Below are 20,774 nucleotides of genomic sequence, written 5' to 3' on the forward strand. Positions count from 1 at the left end.
TCATGACCAACTCTAAGCTTTGCATTCTGTCTTCAGCTCTTTTCATTTTTCTTTTGATTGAACTAAATTCTAATGATAGCCATTCTTTTAATGACCTCATTTGTTCTTTGAAAAAGGCTTTATCTAAACTTTGTCCTCTATTTTACCTTCTTTCCTTTGAAATTCTTGGTCTTCCTCCTCTTCTTCTGTGTCTGTATCTATGTCTGTGTCATCTTCTTCTCTGTGTCTGTGTATCTTCATCCTTCTCTGGTGAGCTGCTTCTGTAACCTTGCTGGGCCTCCAGCTGCTGTGTCTCCTATTGTTGGGCCTCCTGCCACAGGTCATCCCCCTGCTGATCGCCCCGTTGCCGTTCACCCTCTTCCAGGCCTTCATTCTCACCACTCTTCTTCTTTCTTGCTTGCTTCCCCCAGCCGAATGCCCCAATACTGGACATCTCTCAGCTGGCCGCTCCCCAGCTGAGTCCCCCTCCTGCTGGCGTTAACCTTTTCATTTACTTGCACACTGCGCATGCGCGAAGAGTTGCGCATGTGTAGTTGCGCACCTCTTCTTGGCTCTGAGAGCTATTTTTGAAGTCTGCCAGTCGGGAGGACACCCCTTCTCTGGGGACTCACCAACATCGGAGATCGTCTGCTCCTCTTCACGGTGGCTCTCTGCTCTGACGTGCAGGTAAGGCCTTCTTCTTTCTTCTCCAGTGATTTTCCTTCTTCCCTTTACACTGTTATTCTTACTTTTTCTCTTCTGTCTCTTCTCTGTAACTTTATCTTTCTCTTCCTATATTTTATGTTTATTGAGCTCTGTTTTTTCACACTTTTTTTCTTTTCTCTGGAGAGGGCTGGTTCTGCCCGACAAACCACTTCTCCATCACGTGACTCCCATCCAGATGCACTTCCTTGAGGCGGTATCATGATCCTGTCCTGTTGCCTGCCAATGTCCAGTGTAAAATTACACAGTCCTGCTACAATACCTTGAATGGGCCTTTGTAGGGGTACTGTAGGGGTGTTCCTTGCTGTGCTCCCTGCACAAAAACTTAGTCGGTGGACTGTAGGTCTGTGGGGTTGTGGCAGGATGGAGAGCCGTGTTGTGAAGGTGATGGGTGCATCTGTTTACCCGCTTGCACCTTCAATCGCTGGAGGACGTCTACGGCGCTAGGCTGTGGGCCGGGGTGGGGGGGTGGTGGTGTGGGGCTTGAAGTGAATGTCCCCAGGAATGGTAAGTGGGAAGCTGTAAACCATCTCAGTAGACGAGGCTGGTTGGTCTTCCTTCAATTCTGTGTAGATGCCTAAGAGCACCCATGGGAGTTCGTCCATCCAATTCAGGCATTGTATTCGAGCTTTTAGGGCTGCCTTCAAGTGGCAGTAGAAACGCTCGACCAGGCCATTTGCCTGAGGATGGTAGGCCGTGGTGTGGTGCAACTGGCTGCTGCAGAACTTAGTTAGGTCAGCCCAGAGCGAGGAAGTGATCTGGGCCCCTTGGTCTGAGGTGATGTGATTGGGACTCCAAAACGTGCGACCCAAGTGGACAAGTAGGCTCTGGGGCAAGTCTCTGTGTCTTATGTGGGTAAGGGTATGGCTTCCAGCCAATGGGTAAAACAGACAATTATTGTGTACAGATACCTCATACCTTGGCTCACTTTGCTCGACCTATTGCTCGAACACCGCGTTCACTGCTTTGTCCGCCGCGTCCATTGTATAATCTGGGTGAGCCAGGACTATGGCCCATGCTAGTGCTGTTTTCATGGTCTGGAACACTTCTGTGGTTTCTAGAATCCACTGGAGCATTTTGTTGCTGAGATTGATGAGGTTGAACAGGGACTGCATGAGGGCGGCTGCTCCCAGGAGGAAGTGATGATAAAAGTTCACCATCCCCAGGAATTCCTGGAGGTCTTTGATCATGTTCAGCTTGGGAAAGTTTTGGGTGGCTTCTACCTGGTCCGGCAGTGGTTTGATTCCCTCTCAGGTGATACGGAGTCCCAGGAAATCGATTGTCTCTCGGCCAAACTGGCACTTAGCCAGGTTCACTGTGGGTCCGAACAGCTGCAACCTGTTGAAAGGGCGACTCAGGTACATCCTGTGCGTGCTGGTGTTGGAGCTGGTGATGGGGATGTCATCCAGGTAGATGAAGTCGAGATCCCTGCCAACCATGTCCATAAGCCACTGAAATGTCTGAACTGCGTTCTTTAGTTCGAATGGCATCTGAAGGAACTCAGAGGCCGAAGGGTGTCATGACGGCCATTTTCGGGACGTCACTGGGATGCACCAGAGTCTGGTGGTACCCCTTAATTAGGTCCATCTTGGAAAAGATCCGGGAGCCCTGGAGCCTTATGGTGAAGTCCTGGACGTGTGGGATAGGGTACCTGTCTGGAACTGCAGCGTCATTTAGTCGCCTGTAGTCATTGCACTAGCGCCAGCTGCCAGAGCTCTTTGGTACCATGTGCAGTGGGGAGGTCCAGGGGCTATTTGAATAATGGGTGATCCCCAGCCCCTCCATGGTGGCAAACTCAGTCATGGCTTGCTGGAGTTTGTCTTGTGGGAGGCGCTGAGCCCGAGCATATACTGAGCACCCAGTGGTCTTGATGTGGTGCTCCACACCATGTGGTGGTCTGGTGTTGTGGAAATTAGGTGCCAGTAGGGCTGGGTACTTGTCCAGGAGGTGGGCATATTCGTTTCGGTCCAAAGCGTGGATTCCTAACGGCAGAGAAGGACGTTTCCTCAGAGTAAGGGGGTATGACTGGAACATTATAGCATCTACCTAACAACATCTTGCCATGTCCACCAGAGGTTCATGATCCCAGATGAAATCTGCTCTGAGTAAAGTCTGTTCCACGGCCATGATTGTGCACTTCCACTGGAAAACCATGTCCACGGCATGGATTGTGACCAGACAGGTGCCATAACTCAGAATGGAGAAGTCATTGGCTGCTTGCAGAGGTGTTGTGTTTGGTCTCGAAATACATTAGTGGGGTGAGGCTTATCTCTGTGCCTTTGTCGACTAACATAGGAACATAGGAAGTAGGAACAGGTGTTGGCCAAAAATGGCCCATCAAGCCTGCTCCGCCATTCATTAAGATCATGGCTGATCTAAGGAAATCCCTCTTTGTCCACTGGTCCCTGAGGTAGTGTAGGCCTTTGAGTGCCAGCCACTATCAGAGGCCGGCTTGTCCATGTCCCATCGCCGTGTTTGATTTGGCAGTGGGGTAGGTGCACGGGGGGTGGGTGTTGAATCGCCGTGCATTTCAGCCCCATCTGCAGTGGTGGAAGCAGTATTTGGTCTGTTTGTCTGGGTGCTCATTGTTCTATGGTTGGGTCACGGCTAATACTGGGGGGCCTGGCGAAGATGCTGAAGTGACAGTGCCGACGGCGTAGATGGGCTGTACGTCGATCAAGCTCTATTGTAGGGTATGGAAAAGTCTGTCTGCTTCCTATGCTACCAGGTGTGGGGCGCTGAAATCCATGTTGGAAATTGCCGAGGAAATGTGTACCATCAGCTTGGAGAGGAATAGGGCCTCGAAAAGGAAACAGTTCATGTGTCCATCAGCTTGGGCCACCATTTCGTGCATAAGCTCGGAGGGGTTTCTATTGCCCAGGACTTGCATATTTAGGATGTGAACGGTGCACTTGTGCCGGCTGAGTTCCAAGGAATAGAGGAGGAAATCCCAGAATTGCTTGTACTTGTGCTTCATGGGAGGATTTTCCATGAAGGGCCTTACTTTGGCTCCGGTGATGGCGTCCAGGGCACTGACGACATGCCAGAGTCTGAGACAATGCCTCTGATATGGAACTGTGACTCAGCCAGTTGCAGTCAATTCCTGGGCTGGTTTGCCCAGAAGAGCAACAAATGCACGCTCACCCCATTGGTCGTGGCCGTTATGACTGTAGTGGTAGCAGCATCCTGCATTCTGTCGCACTTGAGGTAGGTTCCCAAAACGTTGGAACCATCAGGGTCACCACTGTAGCGTCTGCTAAGGCAGTGCTACGGAATCAAGAGACATCCATGTGGTGTGAGGGTGAACAAGTAACTAACTTTACTGTTTGAATTCCTTGCGCTGTGCACAAGGAAACACCCACTTCCGGTGATGTGTGTGCCGGCTTCCAGAAGTGACATCAGCGTGTCATGACATCACTCCCTGACTGGCGGTGCACCACCCAGAAGCGGTGATGACCCTGGACAACACGTGTCATTAACCGCGGGCATCTCAGGAGTGAAGGGGGACCCACGCCATTTTGAGTCGGACAACTGAGGCGGCGATTTGGCCTGTCTAACCACAGTCGCTAGGCCCGCTACACACTCATAAAGGGTCAATATCACATCCCTGATCCTGTATTCTATTCCTCACGAAATGAATGCCAGTATTGCATTTGCCTTCCTCACCTTTAACTCAACATGCAAGTTTACCTTCAGGCTCTTCTGGGTGTTTTCAGCTTTCTTACCACTAAGAAAATAGTCTGCCCATTGATTTTGTTTCCACCGAAGTGCATGACCATACACTTTCCAACATTGTATTTCATTCTCGGTCCTTCTGCAGCCTCCCTGTTACCTAACCTGTTCCTCCACCTATCTGTATTATCTGTTAACTTAGCCATAAAGCAATTAATTTCACAAGTACCAAGACAACGGAAGAGGGCTGACAATGTCAACATGTATGTGGTCGAATCTGCGCTGCAATGCTGGAAATGCTGAAGCGGTGCGTTCACATGCCTTTGCACTTTTGCAGATTGGCAGTCCGTGCATGTCTTTGCCCAGTACGTGACCTTTTTGAGTCCATGCCATCCAAACTTGTCGGCTATCAGGCCGACTGTCGCTCGAATTGAGGGTTGGAAAGTCCATGAATGGCATCGAAAATTCAACAGGGACGATAGGGCAAGGCTGACCTGTGGAACTGTTGCACAGGAAAGTGGTACCTTGCGGCCAAAGGCTTCATCCTCGAGTTGCAGACTCGTGATAGAAGTTCTATAAGCCGGGAGTTTGTCGTCCTGACGCTGAGTTTTGCCAAACGTCATATAGTCTACAACCGGAGAGAGGGCAAGTCCTGCTTCAACAAAGGTTCAGGAAAGGGCGTCAGCCACCACATTTCTCTTACTGGTTGAAAACTCAGATATGTAAGATAGGTGGCTTTGCTGGCAGGCTGACCAGGGATCTGATGCATTCGTGAAGGCAAACGTTAGCAGTTTGTGGTCAGTAAAAACTGTGAAGTCCCTTCCTTCCAATAAATAAAGGAAATGTCTGACTGCTAGGTACAGCACCAGCAGTTCCCTATTGAATGTGCTGTATTTTGTTTCCAAAGGGTGGAGGTGCCTACTTTTTTTTTTTAATTTTTTATTTTTCACACCATAAATCACATTAGCCATGATATACACTTTTTCTTTTTCACACATATACAGTGACTTTTTCTCCCCCCCCCTCATCCATTTTAGGTATATAATCTAGGTTGCATTAAACCAGTCAGACAATGTTGTCATTCAACAAAAATACACCAGAAATTCTACTGAGTCCATTCTTTTCTTTCCTTCTCCTTCCATCAACTTAGGTAATGATTGTCCCCGGTAGGTTTTCGCTATTGTATTTAATGTAAGGCTCCCATATTTGTTCGAATATTTCAATATTATTTCTTAAACTATATGTTATTTTTTCTAATGGAATACATTTATTCATTTCTATATACCATTGTTGTATTTTCAAATTATCTTCCAATTTCCAGGTTGACATAATACATTTTTTTGCTACGGCTAGGGCTATCTTAACAAATCTTTTTTGTGCATCCTCCAAATCAATTCCAAATTCTTTGTTTTTTATGTTACTTAGGAGAAAGATCTCTGGATTCTTTGGTATATTGTTTTCTGTTATTTTATTTAATATCTGATTGAGATCATCCCAAAATTTTTCTACCCTCTCACATGTCCAGATTGCATGAATTGTTGTTCCCATTTCTTTTTTACATCAAAAGCATCTATCAGATACTGTTGGGTCCCATTTATTTAACTTTTGCGGTGTAATGTATAGTCTGTGTAACCAATTATATTGTATCATACGTAGCCTCGTATTTATTGTATTTCTCATCGTTCCAGAACATAATTTCTCCCATGTTTCCTTTTTTATCTTTATATTTAAATCTTGTTCCCATTTTTGTTTAGTTTTACCATTTGTTTCCTCATTCTCCTTTTCTTGCAGTTTAATATACATATTTGTTATAAATCTTTTGATTAACATTGTATCTGTAATCACATATTCAAGGTTACTTCCCTCTGGTAAACTCAAATTGCTTCCTAATTTATCCTTCAAGTAGGTTCTCAGTTGGTAATATGCCAGCGCTGTATCTCCAGTTATATTGTACTTATCTCTCATTTGTTCAAAGGATAAGAATCTACTTCCTGAAAAACAATTTTCTATTCTTTTAATCCCTTTTTTTTCCCATTCTCTAAAGGAAAGGTTATCTATTGTAAAAGGGAGTAGCTTATTTTGCGTCAATATTAGTTTTGGTAATTGATAATTTGTTTTATTTCTTTCTACATGAATCTTCTTCCAAATATTGAGGAGATGATGTAATACTGGAGAAGTTCTATGTTGTACCAATTTTTCATCCCATTTATATAATATGTGTTCAGGTATCTTTTCCCCTATTTTATCTAATTCTAATCTCGTCCAGTCTGATTTTTCCCTTGTTTGATAAAAATCTGATATTTATCTTAATTGTGCGGCTCTATAATAATTTTTAAAGTTTGGCAATTGTAAGCCTCCTTGTTTATACCATTCTGTTAATTTATCTAGTGCTATCCTCGGTTTCCCCCCTCTCCATAAAAATTTCCTTATTATTTTCTTTAACTCTTTGAAGAATTTTTCTGTCAGTTGTATTGGCAATGCCTGAAATAAGTATAATATCCTTGGAAAAATGTTCATTTTAATACAGTTTATCCTTCCTATCAGTGTTAGTGGTAGATCTTTCCAATGCTCTAAATCGTCCTGTAATTTTTTCATTAGTGGATTATAATTGAGTTTATATAATTGGCCTAGATTTTTGTTTATTTGTACACCTAGGTATCTTATTGCCTGCATTTGCCATCTGAATGGAGATTCCTTCTTAAATTTTGAGAAATCCGCATTATTCATAGGCATTGAGGTGCCTACTTAAAAGAAAAACGCTAGACGCTTCCATTTCCATTGATATACTGTTCCAAGACCTGCTTACTGCCACGTCAGAAGCATCTATCGTCAAGGCAGTTGGTGCATCCATTTGTGGATGGACTAGCAATGTTGTCTTCACTAGGGTGTCTTTGGACAGCTGGAATCCTACCCTTTGTCCACTTGAGTTCTTTAGCATCACTGGACATGAGGGTAAAGAGGGGTTTCATAATATGTGCTGCAGAAGGTAGAAAGCGAGGATAGAAATTTCTGGAGTCCTTTGATGGTATCAGGCATCATGAATTTGAGGATGGCTTCCACCTTCCTAGGCAATGGAACAACACCAAGGCTACTGATCTGATGTCTGAAGAACTCGATAGAGGACTGCCCAAATTTGCACTTGGCAGAATTCACAATTAGCCTGAACTCCTGTAGGTGGTGGCAGAGTAAACGCAGATACTGCAGGTGCTCTTTGTGGAGTGGCTGGCGACGAGTATGTCATTCAAGTATTCAAAAAGAAAGTCTATGCCATGCCCCACTGCGTCCATCAGTCGCGGGAATGTTTGTGCAGCATTTTTGAGCCCAAAAGGCATTCTCAAAAATTCAAAGAGATTGAATGGTGTTATGATGGCAGTCTTGGGCACATCCTCTGGGTTTACAGGTAATTAGAAAATATACTGGCCCCATGAAGATTAACTAAAGTCCTGTATATGGGGCACAGGGTAGCGGTCTGCAGTGGTAGCTTTGTTGAGATGCCTGTGATTCCCGCAAGGTCTCCAGCCTCCCGTGGCTTTGGCACCATATGTAGCGGGGAAGCCCATGGGCTATCAAACCTGTGTATGATTCCAAGTTCCTCCATTTTGTGGAACTCTTGTTTTGCAACTTGTCAGGCTCAGGCGTGTAGAGGAGATCCTTGGCTGAGGATGTGGTGTGCGATGCCATGTTTGGGTGTGGCAGTGGAGAACTGGGGAGTGACAATGTCCGGAAACTCTGCAAGAAGATTGGCGAATTCATTGTTCAAGTACTCCACAGTGTCTAGGTGTGGGGCTGGTAGTTTGGCTTTTCGAAGGTGGAAATTCTGGAACGTTGTGGTGTTCACCATCAGTGAGAGGACTCTGAGGAAGTCAGCACCCAGCAACGACTAGGACACAGCAGCAAGAATGAACTTCCATATGAACTTGTTGTTGCTGAATTTCAGGGGTATAGTCCATGTACTGTATGTATGAATCGAACTGTTATTTCACCGCAGTGAGTGCCAGACCCGCATTCGTGGTATGGGTGTCAAAGCCCGAAAAAGGCAGGACACTAACCTCTGCACTGCTGTCAACTGGAAATTTGCGCTGGGAGAGTTTGACCCAGGTGTACAGTAGCCTGTTATGGTAGCTAGCAGCTGTAGCCATTGTCACGGAGTCATGCTTGTCCGGGGGAATATGCGCCACATTGCCAGTACTTTTGGAGCCTGGGCCTTTGGGTGTGACGTAGCACTAACTTCTGTGAGCCTTGTGCCTTGCTGTTTCGCACGCCGCAGGATGTCTTCATGGGTGGCCATTGTTCGAGGATCCTTGTTAACCAACGTGTGATGAATGTCTTCTGGAATATGCTGTAAAACACCTGCTCGAAGAGCAAGCAAGGCCTATGGCCATCTGCCAGTGCGAACATGTCGTTCATAAACTTCAAAGGAGCGTGGTTCCCCAGCCCATCAATTTGGAGGAGCCGTGCAGCTCGCTTGCGTCATGAGAGACCATAAATCCGGAGGAGTAGTTTTAGGACTTCGTAGTTGCCTAGAGCTGGCGGTTCCCAAAGGAAATCCACTACTCAACTGGGCGTGTCCTGGTCGAGGGCTCATGATAGTACTTAGAGACATCAACTTCTATCTGTGAATGTGGAACTGCACCTCAGCCTGTCTGAACCAAACTTCAGGTTGAGTGGTCCAAATGACAGGCAGTTTGAGCAAAACTGCTGTGTTGTCCATGTTGGGTCCAAAATCCATTTGGCCCCATTGGAGTCCCCAATGTGGTAACCGTGTCGTAGTGCGAAATGAAGAACGAGAAAGTGATCAGATGTGGTCCAATCGAAGTTCAGTAAAAATCATTTTTAAAACCCCATATGTTCCAAATGACATCATCGCATTGTGACGTCATGACGTCACTCAGAACCTCACAAGCCAGTTCAATTCAGCCTCCGGTGAGCTGCTACACCATCCTTGAGCCACGACTCCATGATGGTTGCAACATCACATTTGTCAATCTTTAGCTATACTACAAAGTTATCCACTTTATTTCCTATGCTGTATGCAATTAACATCAAAACATACCAGTATTTGTTACTTTTTTGACTCTGTGTCCTTGTTATGTTGCAACTCATCCCAATGGCTGCAATTTTGCCTTGTGTGCCAACTGCCTCTCCCCCGCCTCTTCACTGGTTTCCTCCCTGTGCAAATACAGTTGAAACACCCCGCCACCCCCACCCCCTCCCAACACATTAGCAAACCTCCGAGCCAGAATATTGGTTTCCCTCCAGTTCACTGCAACCCATCACACTCATACAGACCAGGTCACCCCTTCCCCAAAAAAGGTTCCAATGATCCAAGAAATTGAAACCCTGTACTATCTCTTCAGCCACTCATTTGACTGCACTATCTTCCTGTTCTAACTTTCCTTTGTTCATGACACCAAGAGTAATCTTGAGATGACCAATTTGGAGGTCCTGCTCTTCAACCTCTTTCCTAACTCCCTACACTTATTTTGCAGGACCTCTAGCCCACTCCTGCTTATGTCATTGGTACCAATATGTACCATGACCTCTGGCTGCTCACCCACCCCTTTGAGAATATTCTGCACTCGCTCAGAGAACTCCTGGACCTAAGCATCTGAGAGGCCACACACTATTCTGGAGTCTTTTTTGCAGTCACAGAATCTAATGTCTGTTCCCACGATCAAGTCCCCTATGCTCTACCTGACCACCATTCCCTTCTGAGGTTCAGAGCTGACCATGATGTGAATGGTCTGGTTGTTGCCCAGATAGGTCATCCCCCTCAGCAGAATCCAAAGGGGTATGCTTGTTGCTGAGGGGAATGGCCACAGGAGTACCCTGCACTGCCTGCCTGTTCCTTTTCTCACTCCTAACTGTCACCAAGCTACTTGAATGTGATTGTATTCCTGTAACTTCAGTCTATCACCCTATCAACTTCCGAATAATCCGGAATTCATCCAACTCCAGCTCCAATTCTCTAACAGTTTATAAGGAGCTTCAGTTGGATGCACTGCTCATTGATTAAGTGATCAGGGGATACTGTCTGTATACCCTTCCATACTGTGTACAGTATTCCAGGTGTGCCCATGCCATCACTATCCAATGTTGATACTATTTCCCTATTTTTGAACTTCCATCTCCTTGCAATATAAACATATTTAATTTGATTTAATTATGTCTTTTACACTTATCAGCAAACTTTTTTTGTGATGCATGCACAAGAATGTCTTTATTCCTTTGTCGTTCACTCATGTGCAGTTCTCTCCAATCAGGTAATAGTCTGTTTTTTGATTCCTTTGAATTTGGCAAGTTTCATCCATTCACGCAACCTCTCAATACTGTGCTGTAGAGTCACAATATACTCATTACAACATGACCTTTCACCTGTTTTCATGTCATCAAAAGACATTCTGCCTCCTCTTCCATTTGTATAAACAGTGAATTACTTGGACACTCCACAAATGACATTGGTTTTGTCTTGAAAAAAGGGCCTGTTTCTTTCAACTGTCTTGTGTGAAAACCAATCTCTAAACCAAACAACTATAATTTACCCAGAAAGAAACACTATTATCATCTGAACTAGTCTTTTATGTGGCACCTTTTCAAATGCTCTTGGAAATAAAAATGCACTTTATCTATACATTCTCCTCCATTGACTCTGGTTGCACTTCAAAGAATTCAAGCAAATTTGTGCTTTGGCATTATTTGAAACTTTCTAAATAGGTAATCATTTAGAAAAGCTTCAAGTCATGCCAAAAGATATACAGGCATTATTTGAAGCTTTTCCAAATGATTAACTATTTCTTCAGTTACTGGCTCAAGCATTTTGCACACAATAAAATGTTAAATTAACTGGTCTGTCATTCCTTCCCTTTTGTCTCCCTCCATTCTGAACACGACAGTCACATTTTCTGTTTTCCAATCTGATGATACCTTCCTAGAACTGTGTTCAGAAAATATATATCCAATGCTCCATTATTGAAATTGCCTGCAGAATTAAAGTTACATACATGGATTTTAGTAAAGCTTTTGACAAGTTCCCACATAGTCGATTGGGATGAAAGGTTAAGGCACACAGGATTAGAGGCCAACTGGATAAAATAAATATTGGCTGAATGATAGAGTTAGAGAGTGGTTGTAGAGGACTCTTTTTCAGACTGCAAGACCGTTACTAGTTGAATGCCTCAATTTTTAGTTCAAAGATCCTTGCTTTTTGTAATATACAGTGCCACTTTCATAACATTTGGAACAAAAACACTTTTTCTTATTTGCCCCTGTGCCTCACAGTTTTAAATGTGTTATCAAACAATTCACGTAATTAAAGTGCTGCACATTCCAGATTTTATTCAAGGTTATTTGTGGACATTTTGGTTTGACCATGTAGAAATTACAGCACTTTTTAAACATAGACCCCTAATTTCAGGACGCCATAATGTTTAGGACATTTGGCTTCACAGGTGTTTGTGAATACTCGGGTATGTTTAATTGCTTCATTGATGCAGGTATAAGAGGAGGCAGGTATGGATATGGCAATGACTACTTTCTGCAGAGGACTTTATAGAAATACAGAGGCTATGCTGCAAGATGCAAACCACTAGTGAACCACAAAAAAGATGGCCAAATTACAATTTGCATAGAAATATTTAAGAGTCTACAGAATTCTGGAAAAAGGTCTTGTGGTCAGATGAGACCAAGATTAGCCTGTATCAGAGCAAAGTTTGGAGGCGTGAAGGAACTTAGCACGATCCAAAGCAGAACACCTTTGCAGCGTATTTCTATTTATGAAGTCTTCTATCGACAGTACTCATTGACATATCTGCCTCCTGAAGAGTGTTTCTGATCTGTTGAACATACATTTGGGAATTTTTTTTCATTATGATGAGAATTCTTCTGTCATCAGTAGTGGAGATCTTCCTTCAAATACCTATCCATTTGTTTACAAAATGACAACTGAAGACTCCAAAAGTGATCAAAAGTTTAGAAGCAAACCTTGCTCTCTTATACTTTCACCAATGAAGCAATTAAACATGCCTGAGTACTCACAAACACCTGTGAAGCCAAATGTCCCAAAGTTATGGTGCCGTGAAAATGCACTTTAATTACAGTTGAATTATTTGATTACAAATTTAAAACTGTGAAGCACAAGGGCAAATACAGGAAAGAAGTGTCTTTGTCCCATACATTATGGAGGCACTGTATGCAAATGATTTGGACAAGAATGTTTCTGGCAAGGTGAGTGAGTTTCATGATGACATGGAAATTAGACAGTGAAGAAGGTGACCTGAGTTTGCAAGGAAATTGAAATCAGATGGGTGGCGTGGTTGACATAGCAATTAGCACAATGCCTTTACAGTGCCAGTGATCGGAACCTGGGTTCCAATCCCATGCTGTCTGTAAGGAGTTTGTATGTTCTCCTTGTTTCTGCGTGGGTTTTCCATGGGGGCTCCAGTTTCCTCCCACCATTCAACATGTACCGGGGGGGTATAGGTTAATTGGGTGTAAATTGGGTTGCACGGACTCGTGCTGAAATGGCCTGTAATCGTGCTAAGTCTAAATTTAAAATTTTGAAACTAAGCTAAGGAATGGTAGATGTAGTTCAACTCATAAAAGTGCAAAAGTGTAAATTGAACCAGGCAGCACGAACTTTGTTAAAAGCAGTGGTCTCAAAAATGTTATGGATTAGAGAGACATTGGGTGCAGGTACATAGTTCTTTAAAACAAGCAGCATAGGTAGACAGTAGTGCAGAGAGCATTTGTGACACTTGCTTTCATCGGTTGGGATATTGAATACAAGTGTTGGTGAGGCCACACTTGGAATATTGTGTGCACCTTTGGTCACCTAGCTATAGGAAAGATATTATAAAATTGAAAAGGGTACAGAAGAGGTTTACAAAGATGTTGCCAGGATTAGGGAAGATGAGTTATGCTAAGGGAATGGAAAACTTGGCCTTCTTTCCTTAGGTGGTTAAGAGGGTATCTTGTTGATGGTCTTTCAAATTATGCTGAGTCGTCTTTAACAGGCCATTTCGGCCCTTGAGTCCATGCTGCCCAATTTACACCCAATTACCCTACCTCCACCCCATGCATTTCAAACAATGGGAGGAAACTGGAACCCCAGGGGAAAAACCCATGCAGACACAGGAAGAACGTACAAACTCATTACAGGCAGTGCAGGATTCAAACCTGGTCCTGATCACTGTGCCAACCGTGCTGCCAGTGATGGATAGTGATTGTTCAGTGAATAATGAAGGAATGCCTTGTTTTCCCCCATGGATGGACATAAGGATTTGATGGCACAAATCATGAATAATTGTCATTCTTCCTGGCATTTTATTCCTGAAAAGAAGCACAGTTAAAACTATTGCTGATGTGGTAAAGGCATTGTGCAAACCGCAACGCCAGCTGCCATCCATCTGATCTAGATTTCCTTGCAAACTCAGGTCACCTTCTTCACCATCTATCGGAGCATTTCTTTCAATTCATTATAAAGCTCACTCACCTTGCCAGAAACATTCTTGTCCAAATCATTTGCATACAGTGCCTCCATAATATTTGAGACAAAGACACTTCTCTCCTGTATTTGCCCTTGTGTTTCACAGTTTTAAATTTGTAATCAAATAATTCAACTGTAATTAAAGTGCATATTCAAGATTATTTGTACACATTTTTGATTGACCATGTAGAAATTACAGCACTTTTTATACACGTCCCCTCATTTTCAGGGCACCATAATGTTTGGGACATTTGACTTCACAGGTGTTTGTGAGTACTCCGTTAGGTTCAATTGCTTCATTGGTGAAAGTATAGCTTTTGATCGCCTTTGAAGTCTAGTTGCCATTCTTTAAACAAATAGACTAGTATTTGAAGGAAGGGCCTACTGCCTAATGACAAGAATTCTCCTCATAATGAATTCTCATCCTTGTGGGCATCATTTGCACTATTGGTGTGAGAGTTTGTGCATTGTCTGTCATATTTTGCAATATTTTAGTCATCCTTACACTTATTCAAAGGGACTTTATTGACCATCAAACACTTGGAAGACCTTGATGATTCATGGACAATTGGAATTAGGAGCACTGAGCTCCTCTTTTTAAATTATTTTTCACACTATGAACCATACTGGCCAAAATACACACAGATATTTCCCTCTTGAATAGACACAGTGTCATTTTCTCCCCTTTTTCCCCCCTCCCTTCCCTCCCTCCCTCACCCCCCCCCTCCCCTGCACTCAGCTCCTCAGGCCTTCTCCACCACTCATAAGAACATGGCTGATTTAAGTGTGCATAGCAGGTGCTTCAAAGAATGTAGTCCCTCTTTTTGCAATATGTAATGTCTATTTAGATCTGTTATGCAATTGTAGTAAAAGGTGATTCTTGAATGAAGACGCTCAAAGTTTGCAGGTAGTGAGTTAAGATGTTAAAGAAATGAAGATGAGCTTTGCAAAATATCTTTTTTTGTTCCATCATTGATCAAGTTAAGTTTGTTTTCATTTTCCTTTCTGCTACCCTCAGATAATAAATTTAACGGATATCCATGTTGAAAACTTACTAGTGTTTGTTCACTTTTCAACAGGTAATAAGCCAATCGAGAGCGAGATTCAACCCCAGTATCACCATGATCAAGAAGTGCATTGAAGTCCTCATTGACAAACAATATATTGAGCGTAGCCAGACCTCAGCAGACGAATACAGTTATGTAGCTTGATCCAAACTGTTGGCCTTTGGCTTTGTTTGAGTATGGTGCAAGTACCTGCTGTGTCACTGTTTGATGTGTTCCTGTGAAATGAAGCAGAGCTGTGCTTCCACCAGGTTTTTCATGCCACCACCACCTGGCAGCCCTTTCTCTGCTGTTTACAATCTAACCAGTGCCACGTTGCAAGTGTCAATGCCGATCGATTTCCCAACTTGTCATCACAACATTAAGAATAAACTGGGAGTATTTTGGGAGCCATGTTAATCTCACAGGTGCAGTTATATATATTTTGAAAGATCATTAAACATTGTAATATGGCAAATAAACTGTAAACTTTCATCCAAGATTGCAGATAATAAACATGGCACTGTTGCTTCACAAAGAAAGCCTGTACACGACCTGGGTTCATGCAGGTTTCAGTGAAGTTGGCCAGTGCATCAGGGTGCTCTGTGTATCACCCAGATGAGCAGATAAATATACTTCATTCAGGAACATCATGAGGAATGTCTAAACTGGTTTGCACTTCCATTAAAGGGATTTTTGTCAGATTGATTTCTTTTAGTGTTTCTCGTGTGCATTGATGATTGTCATTAGTCCTTCAAGCCTTAATTCTTCAATTGAATGCTGCATTTTTTTTGGGGGGGGGAGGGGGAGTTGTGAACCTTCAAAAAGGCAATGTCTTTCATAATATTTTCACATTTACTGCCTCAATCGTATCCACAGAGTAAAAGTCTAAAACATTTTTCTTAAATCTGACTTCAAATGAATTGATGGTGGATTTTTAGAGAATAAATTCCAGCCCTGAGCTGCAATGGGAAAATAAATGCTGATGTATACTTCTGATGCAGCATTGTGGGATCCCATTCAATCTACCCACATGCAAACACCCACATATGTACCCCATCCATTTCTGGTGATGCAATTAAGATACAAGAAACATTTGACATGGGAAGTTCCTATTGCCCTTCATGGGCAATTCCTATTCAGTAATAATTGTTGAACTATTACGTAAAAGGGTCCACAAGAACCTTGTGAATCTTGTCGCAGCTTTCATGTGGAAAAAATTCTGCGTCAGTAAATGTATCAATTAAAATTTATATCATTTACTAACATCACAAGGTTTTTAAATTAGGAATTTTGCGTAGAAGTATTTTTTAACTTGCTCACAATTGATGGAATGAAGTTAGATGGCGAGTTTGTTAATGGACTGATAGATTTGAAGTTTTCCACACTTTTGGCTCTTCATGGTGTTCACAACTGTAGATTTTAAAGAGGATTGGTTGTCTCCATTCTTACCAGTATATTTAAAGTTTAATTTATTTTTTAACTCTTTGGTTTGATGTTGTATTACTGGTAGTCGAGTGCAGCTGGAATGGCAGGGAATAAAACTGTTGAACTTTGGTTTGAGTTTGGCTGTTCTTGCCCTTTCTAAAACATTTTATTGCAATCACAATTTTTAAAATCTGAATGTAATTGAATATTTTGCCTTTCAAAGCAGACATCAAAATGTAAAAAAAAGCCTGTTGACTTAAAGGATTAACTTTCAGGATCCCCACTCCCTCCCCACCTCACCAGAGGGTATTCTCACTGCAGAATTTGTCATTCTCCTCTGGTTAAAATATAAAATTACCAGTGAACAAGAAAGGAGAGTTTACTGCCTCAAGCAGTCTTTTCATATTTTCTGTACCCAGTGTTTTGCATGGACCCACTTGCAAAAATCTTTGGAACCTGGTCTTTTTTTTTAAAAAAACATATTGACCATGTTGAAATCTAGACAAAAAAGGCTATAATTCCAAAGTTTAGGTTTTTGTACAATCAGTCTGTCATGAAAAACTGGAGGGCTCACAAACCTAGGCAAGAAATGCTTGGTACTCACTATCTCTGGTTATACCTTTCAACAAGCTTTGAAACCAGTCACATCTGCCACTATTCATATTCAACACCAGCAACATTTCAGTGTATTCCCCTCCTTAATTTTTCTTCCCCCCCCCCAGTCCAGATACGATTCCTGCCATCTTCAGGTGGGAATCTATCCTCTTGTAACAAAAGAAGCACAAAGTAAGAATTTAGGTACAGATGTATATGGTACAATGTATATGGCAGTAAACCCATTGTTGTTACCAAAGCTAAAATTCCTTCCCCCAGTCACCACCACTGCTGGTCATAATCACGCCACCACCGGGAAAAAATTGATCCCTTTGTTTTTTGACACCCGTTTCTTCAAATAATTACTTTTATGAAATTAAATTGGTGTGATTTAGAACTAAATGAAATTTGCATACAGTACACTTTTAAAAAATCTATTTGTTGTTGTCATTTCATATGCATTGAAATTATCTTAATTGTAGATCTTTGTTTCATGCTATCCTGTTAAAATACATTACAATTTTTTCATTTCTTTTAAGGATTCTTTAGTTGTATGGGTTCAGCCAGGTTTTAATTTTAAGGCAAGTGTCATTTTGTTGCTTGATTTCTCGCTAAAGGAGGGTGTATCTGTCATATTTTTCCCCATATTTTGAAACCCATCCTTATTTTAAAGGTACCAAAACCTTCTTTATGATTTTAAATTTGTTTTCATTGTGTCCTGGAATATTTCCTCACTCCCATAAATGAAAGGAGTTTAAACACTTTTAATTGCATTAACCCTAAGTATTTTATTGGCCTGTCTCGATTTGCCTTCTTGGAGATAATCATCTACTGATTCTCAAAATACAGGAGACAATTAAATGGATTCAACTGATAAAGTTGGACTCTTATTCAGAGATAATACATATTAACTTAAAGTTATAATGAATAGAACTACATACAAGCATTCAATTACCTGTATCTTTTGATGATTGCAGATTCCTTAATGAGGCTGTTTAATTCTTTATTCCATCTTCCTTCCCTGAGCCAGGATTTTTGTTGCATACAGATTGATACTGAAGTCTGCACTGAGGAGAAAGGTCATCTTTTCCAGTTGTGCTTGGAGTATTTTGGAGCCGGTAACGGATCTGATTTTTGAGCTATATATTTTAAACCTTGCTAAAGAATGGTAACATGAATTCTTAAACTTATTGTTATTCATTTTGGGAAATCATGGGTTTTCATTCTTTCCAAGACATTTTAAATTGACTATATCAAATTGCAGAATGTCCATTGAGCTGAGTTGTTTCCGAATTGAAGCAGTTTAACATTACTGTAGCTGAATAAGACTTGTCAATGGATTGGAATGTTAAACTTAGTACTGGGATAAAAATAGACTTGACTTGTGTTATTATCATCATGAGTGAAACTGGTGCTGTTCTACATTATTCAAAATGCCTCTGGCTCAATGCATTCAATTTCCTCCGCTGAATTGGAAGCAGCACTTAAGGTGACAAAAAGTTTGATTCAATTTTCCTCAGAGAAAAAAAAATTACTGGACATTGTTCACTGAGCACCATCCAGCACTAACTTGCAGTGTTTTTTCAAAGTGCAGGATAAGTCCAATATGTTTTGATGTATGCAGTTGAATACCCTGACAGAGATCACCCACTCGCATCAAATGGATGTAATTGTACATTATATGAAGGCTACAGATGTCATTTGAATTATGCATAACAAACTAAATGGAGGAATTAGGCAATTAAAATCAGTTTACTTGAAAACCAATCTTGACCACCTCAATTTTCACAGAAGACAAGAGTCAGAAGCCACCACCCGGTATTATCTCAACGATTGAGATTTACTACATATTTAAAGTTGATCGATGAAATTAATGGATTATATTTTAATTCTGGCTCTCGATTCCAGAGGATGATGATGGTTTCCTTCGCTCAGTTTGTGGAGTTTGATATGAGGATACCCCACTCCTCAAATCTTTACTAATCTGTTCTCAAACTCTCAACAATTTAATGGTCTATCATGTTCTGATATAGTTGGTTCAAAATCATACAAAAATATGTAATGGTTAAATCCCGAGTGAAGAGCAAGTTCACGTTTTGTTTATAATGTTCTTGCCTATTAATCTGTTTCAGTCCAGGTCAACATTTCAAAGGGTCTTTTCTTTTGCTTCAAATCAATTTGAAACATCCCAGTAATGTGAAAGGTGCAATATGTGAACATACTCTTGTGCAAATTTTTATTTTAACTGTTGATTTAATACAGGAATGATGAATGTGATTACTTGCCAACAAAAGGAATTGGATTGCATAAAGTTATATAAAGTTATTTTAGATGCATGTTTTTTGAATAGGATCCCTCTGTGGATCCTTCCAGTTCTACCCACCATCCAATCACACCTCCAATCCTCTGTGCTTCTTCCAGATAAGAATGCCAATCTGCTGGTGTTTTCTGATAACTCACCCTGGTGTTTATTCTCCATTTGAAAGAGAAATTAGCAAAGATGAGTTAATTCTCTGGATTGTGGAGCCTTTTATAGTGAACCCATTATAAACAAATATTGCTGCTCAGTGGATGTAGGTGTGATGAGAATAGGAAGTGTCATTGATATTTCTGTTCACCTGATGCTACAGCCAAGAACAAAACCAATTACAGTATCCAAGTGTGGACCAATTCTTGTGTGCCTATGTTTGCTTGAGATGAAATCAGGTAATTTGGTACAAGAATAAGGCCTGTGTGTGCTATTATTGTGCACTGTGTTCTTTGGGTCCTTCAAAATGTGTAAAATTTGTCAAAAACCTGGATGTTTATTAACAACAGTTTATTAGTTAATAAACGTGGGGCCAAATGCACAGCTCTAAGTCAAGAGGAACACAGTAACATATATAATGATTACTGATCGGTGTGTTTTTTTGCAAGGTACAGTTTTAAGGTATTGGTGGCAAAATATGATCAAACCTCAACTGATAAAATTGTATCATTTGTTAATGCATGTACATTGTAAAAAAAAAAGCAAAGTCAAGTTTGTTTTATTTTGTCATCGCTATTCGAGTATATTGAGTAATAAATGATATTCTTAACATGTGGTGTTTGATTTCTGGGGAGCAAATCATGCTCCAAAATTAGTGATGTTCATGTTTATACAACTTTGTTACTTGAGTGTGCTGTAGATTTTCTTAATACCTATAAATTTAGACATACAACACGGTAACAGGCCATTTCAGCCCATGAGTCCTTGCCGCCCAATTTACACCCAATTAACCTACAGTATGTTTCAAATGGTGGGAGGAAACCAGGCCATGCCATAAAAGCCAACCCTGACCCTAAAACATGGCCACACATTTTTACTATTCTTAGTGTGCAGATGGCTCTAAAATAATACTTTAATCAAAATGGTATGTAAGATGCTGCAGACACATTGAGGAATAAGAAACCACTCAGCAAAATCATCCATATCCACTAAATCAATTCAAATGTTAGTTCTTAACATCTGTTATATCTCCACAGTATTAGCTTGCTATTACAAGTTCACATTAAAATACAAAAGCAAGATACTGTTGATGTGAAAATACTCTCCAACTCAAGCCATGAACTTTTTATGAATGCTGAACTAATACGATGCAACATCATGCCTCAGGAAAAAATAAATAAAGGCAGAACAATCAATCCAATCTCATTTAAAAGCTGTGCTGTGACATTAGGAAACACGTGTATGTGCCTAATCAGTGATTTTATCTGCAAAAATTCTTATTAAATCATCATACTCCAGATCTTGCTCTGGATGCAGTGGGTTCAGTTTATTTCTGCAATGAAGTCTTTCTGCACGTCTTCAAGCATTGGCAGTGTCAAACTGA

At 41.4% G+C, this 20,774-nt stretch overlaps 1 protein-coding gene across 1 annotated transcript in view; it reads left to right on the forward strand.

Annotated features, from left to right (window-relative positions):
• The window catches only part of cul2 (cullin 2), a 129,945-nt gene extending 109,945 nt beyond the window's left edge, over positions 1-20,000 (forward strand). The window contains exon 21 of the mRNA XM_069914428.1: positions 14,938-20,000. Coding sequence (XP_069770529.1) covers positions 14,938-15,069 — 132 coding nt within the window. The 3' untranslated portion in view covers positions 15,070-20,000. The remainder of the gene's footprint in view (positions 1-14,937) is intronic.
• The last annotated feature ends 774 nt before the right edge of the window (positions 20,001-20,774 follow it).

The sequence above is a fragment of the Narcine bancroftii genome, chromosome 1 (assembly GCF_036971445.1).
Source record: "Narcine bancroftii isolate sNarBan1 chromosome 1, sNarBan1.hap1, whole genome shotgun sequence".
Taxonomy (NCBI): domain Eukaryota; kingdom Metazoa; phylum Chordata; class Chondrichthyes; order Torpediniformes; family Narcinidae; genus Narcine; species Narcine bancroftii.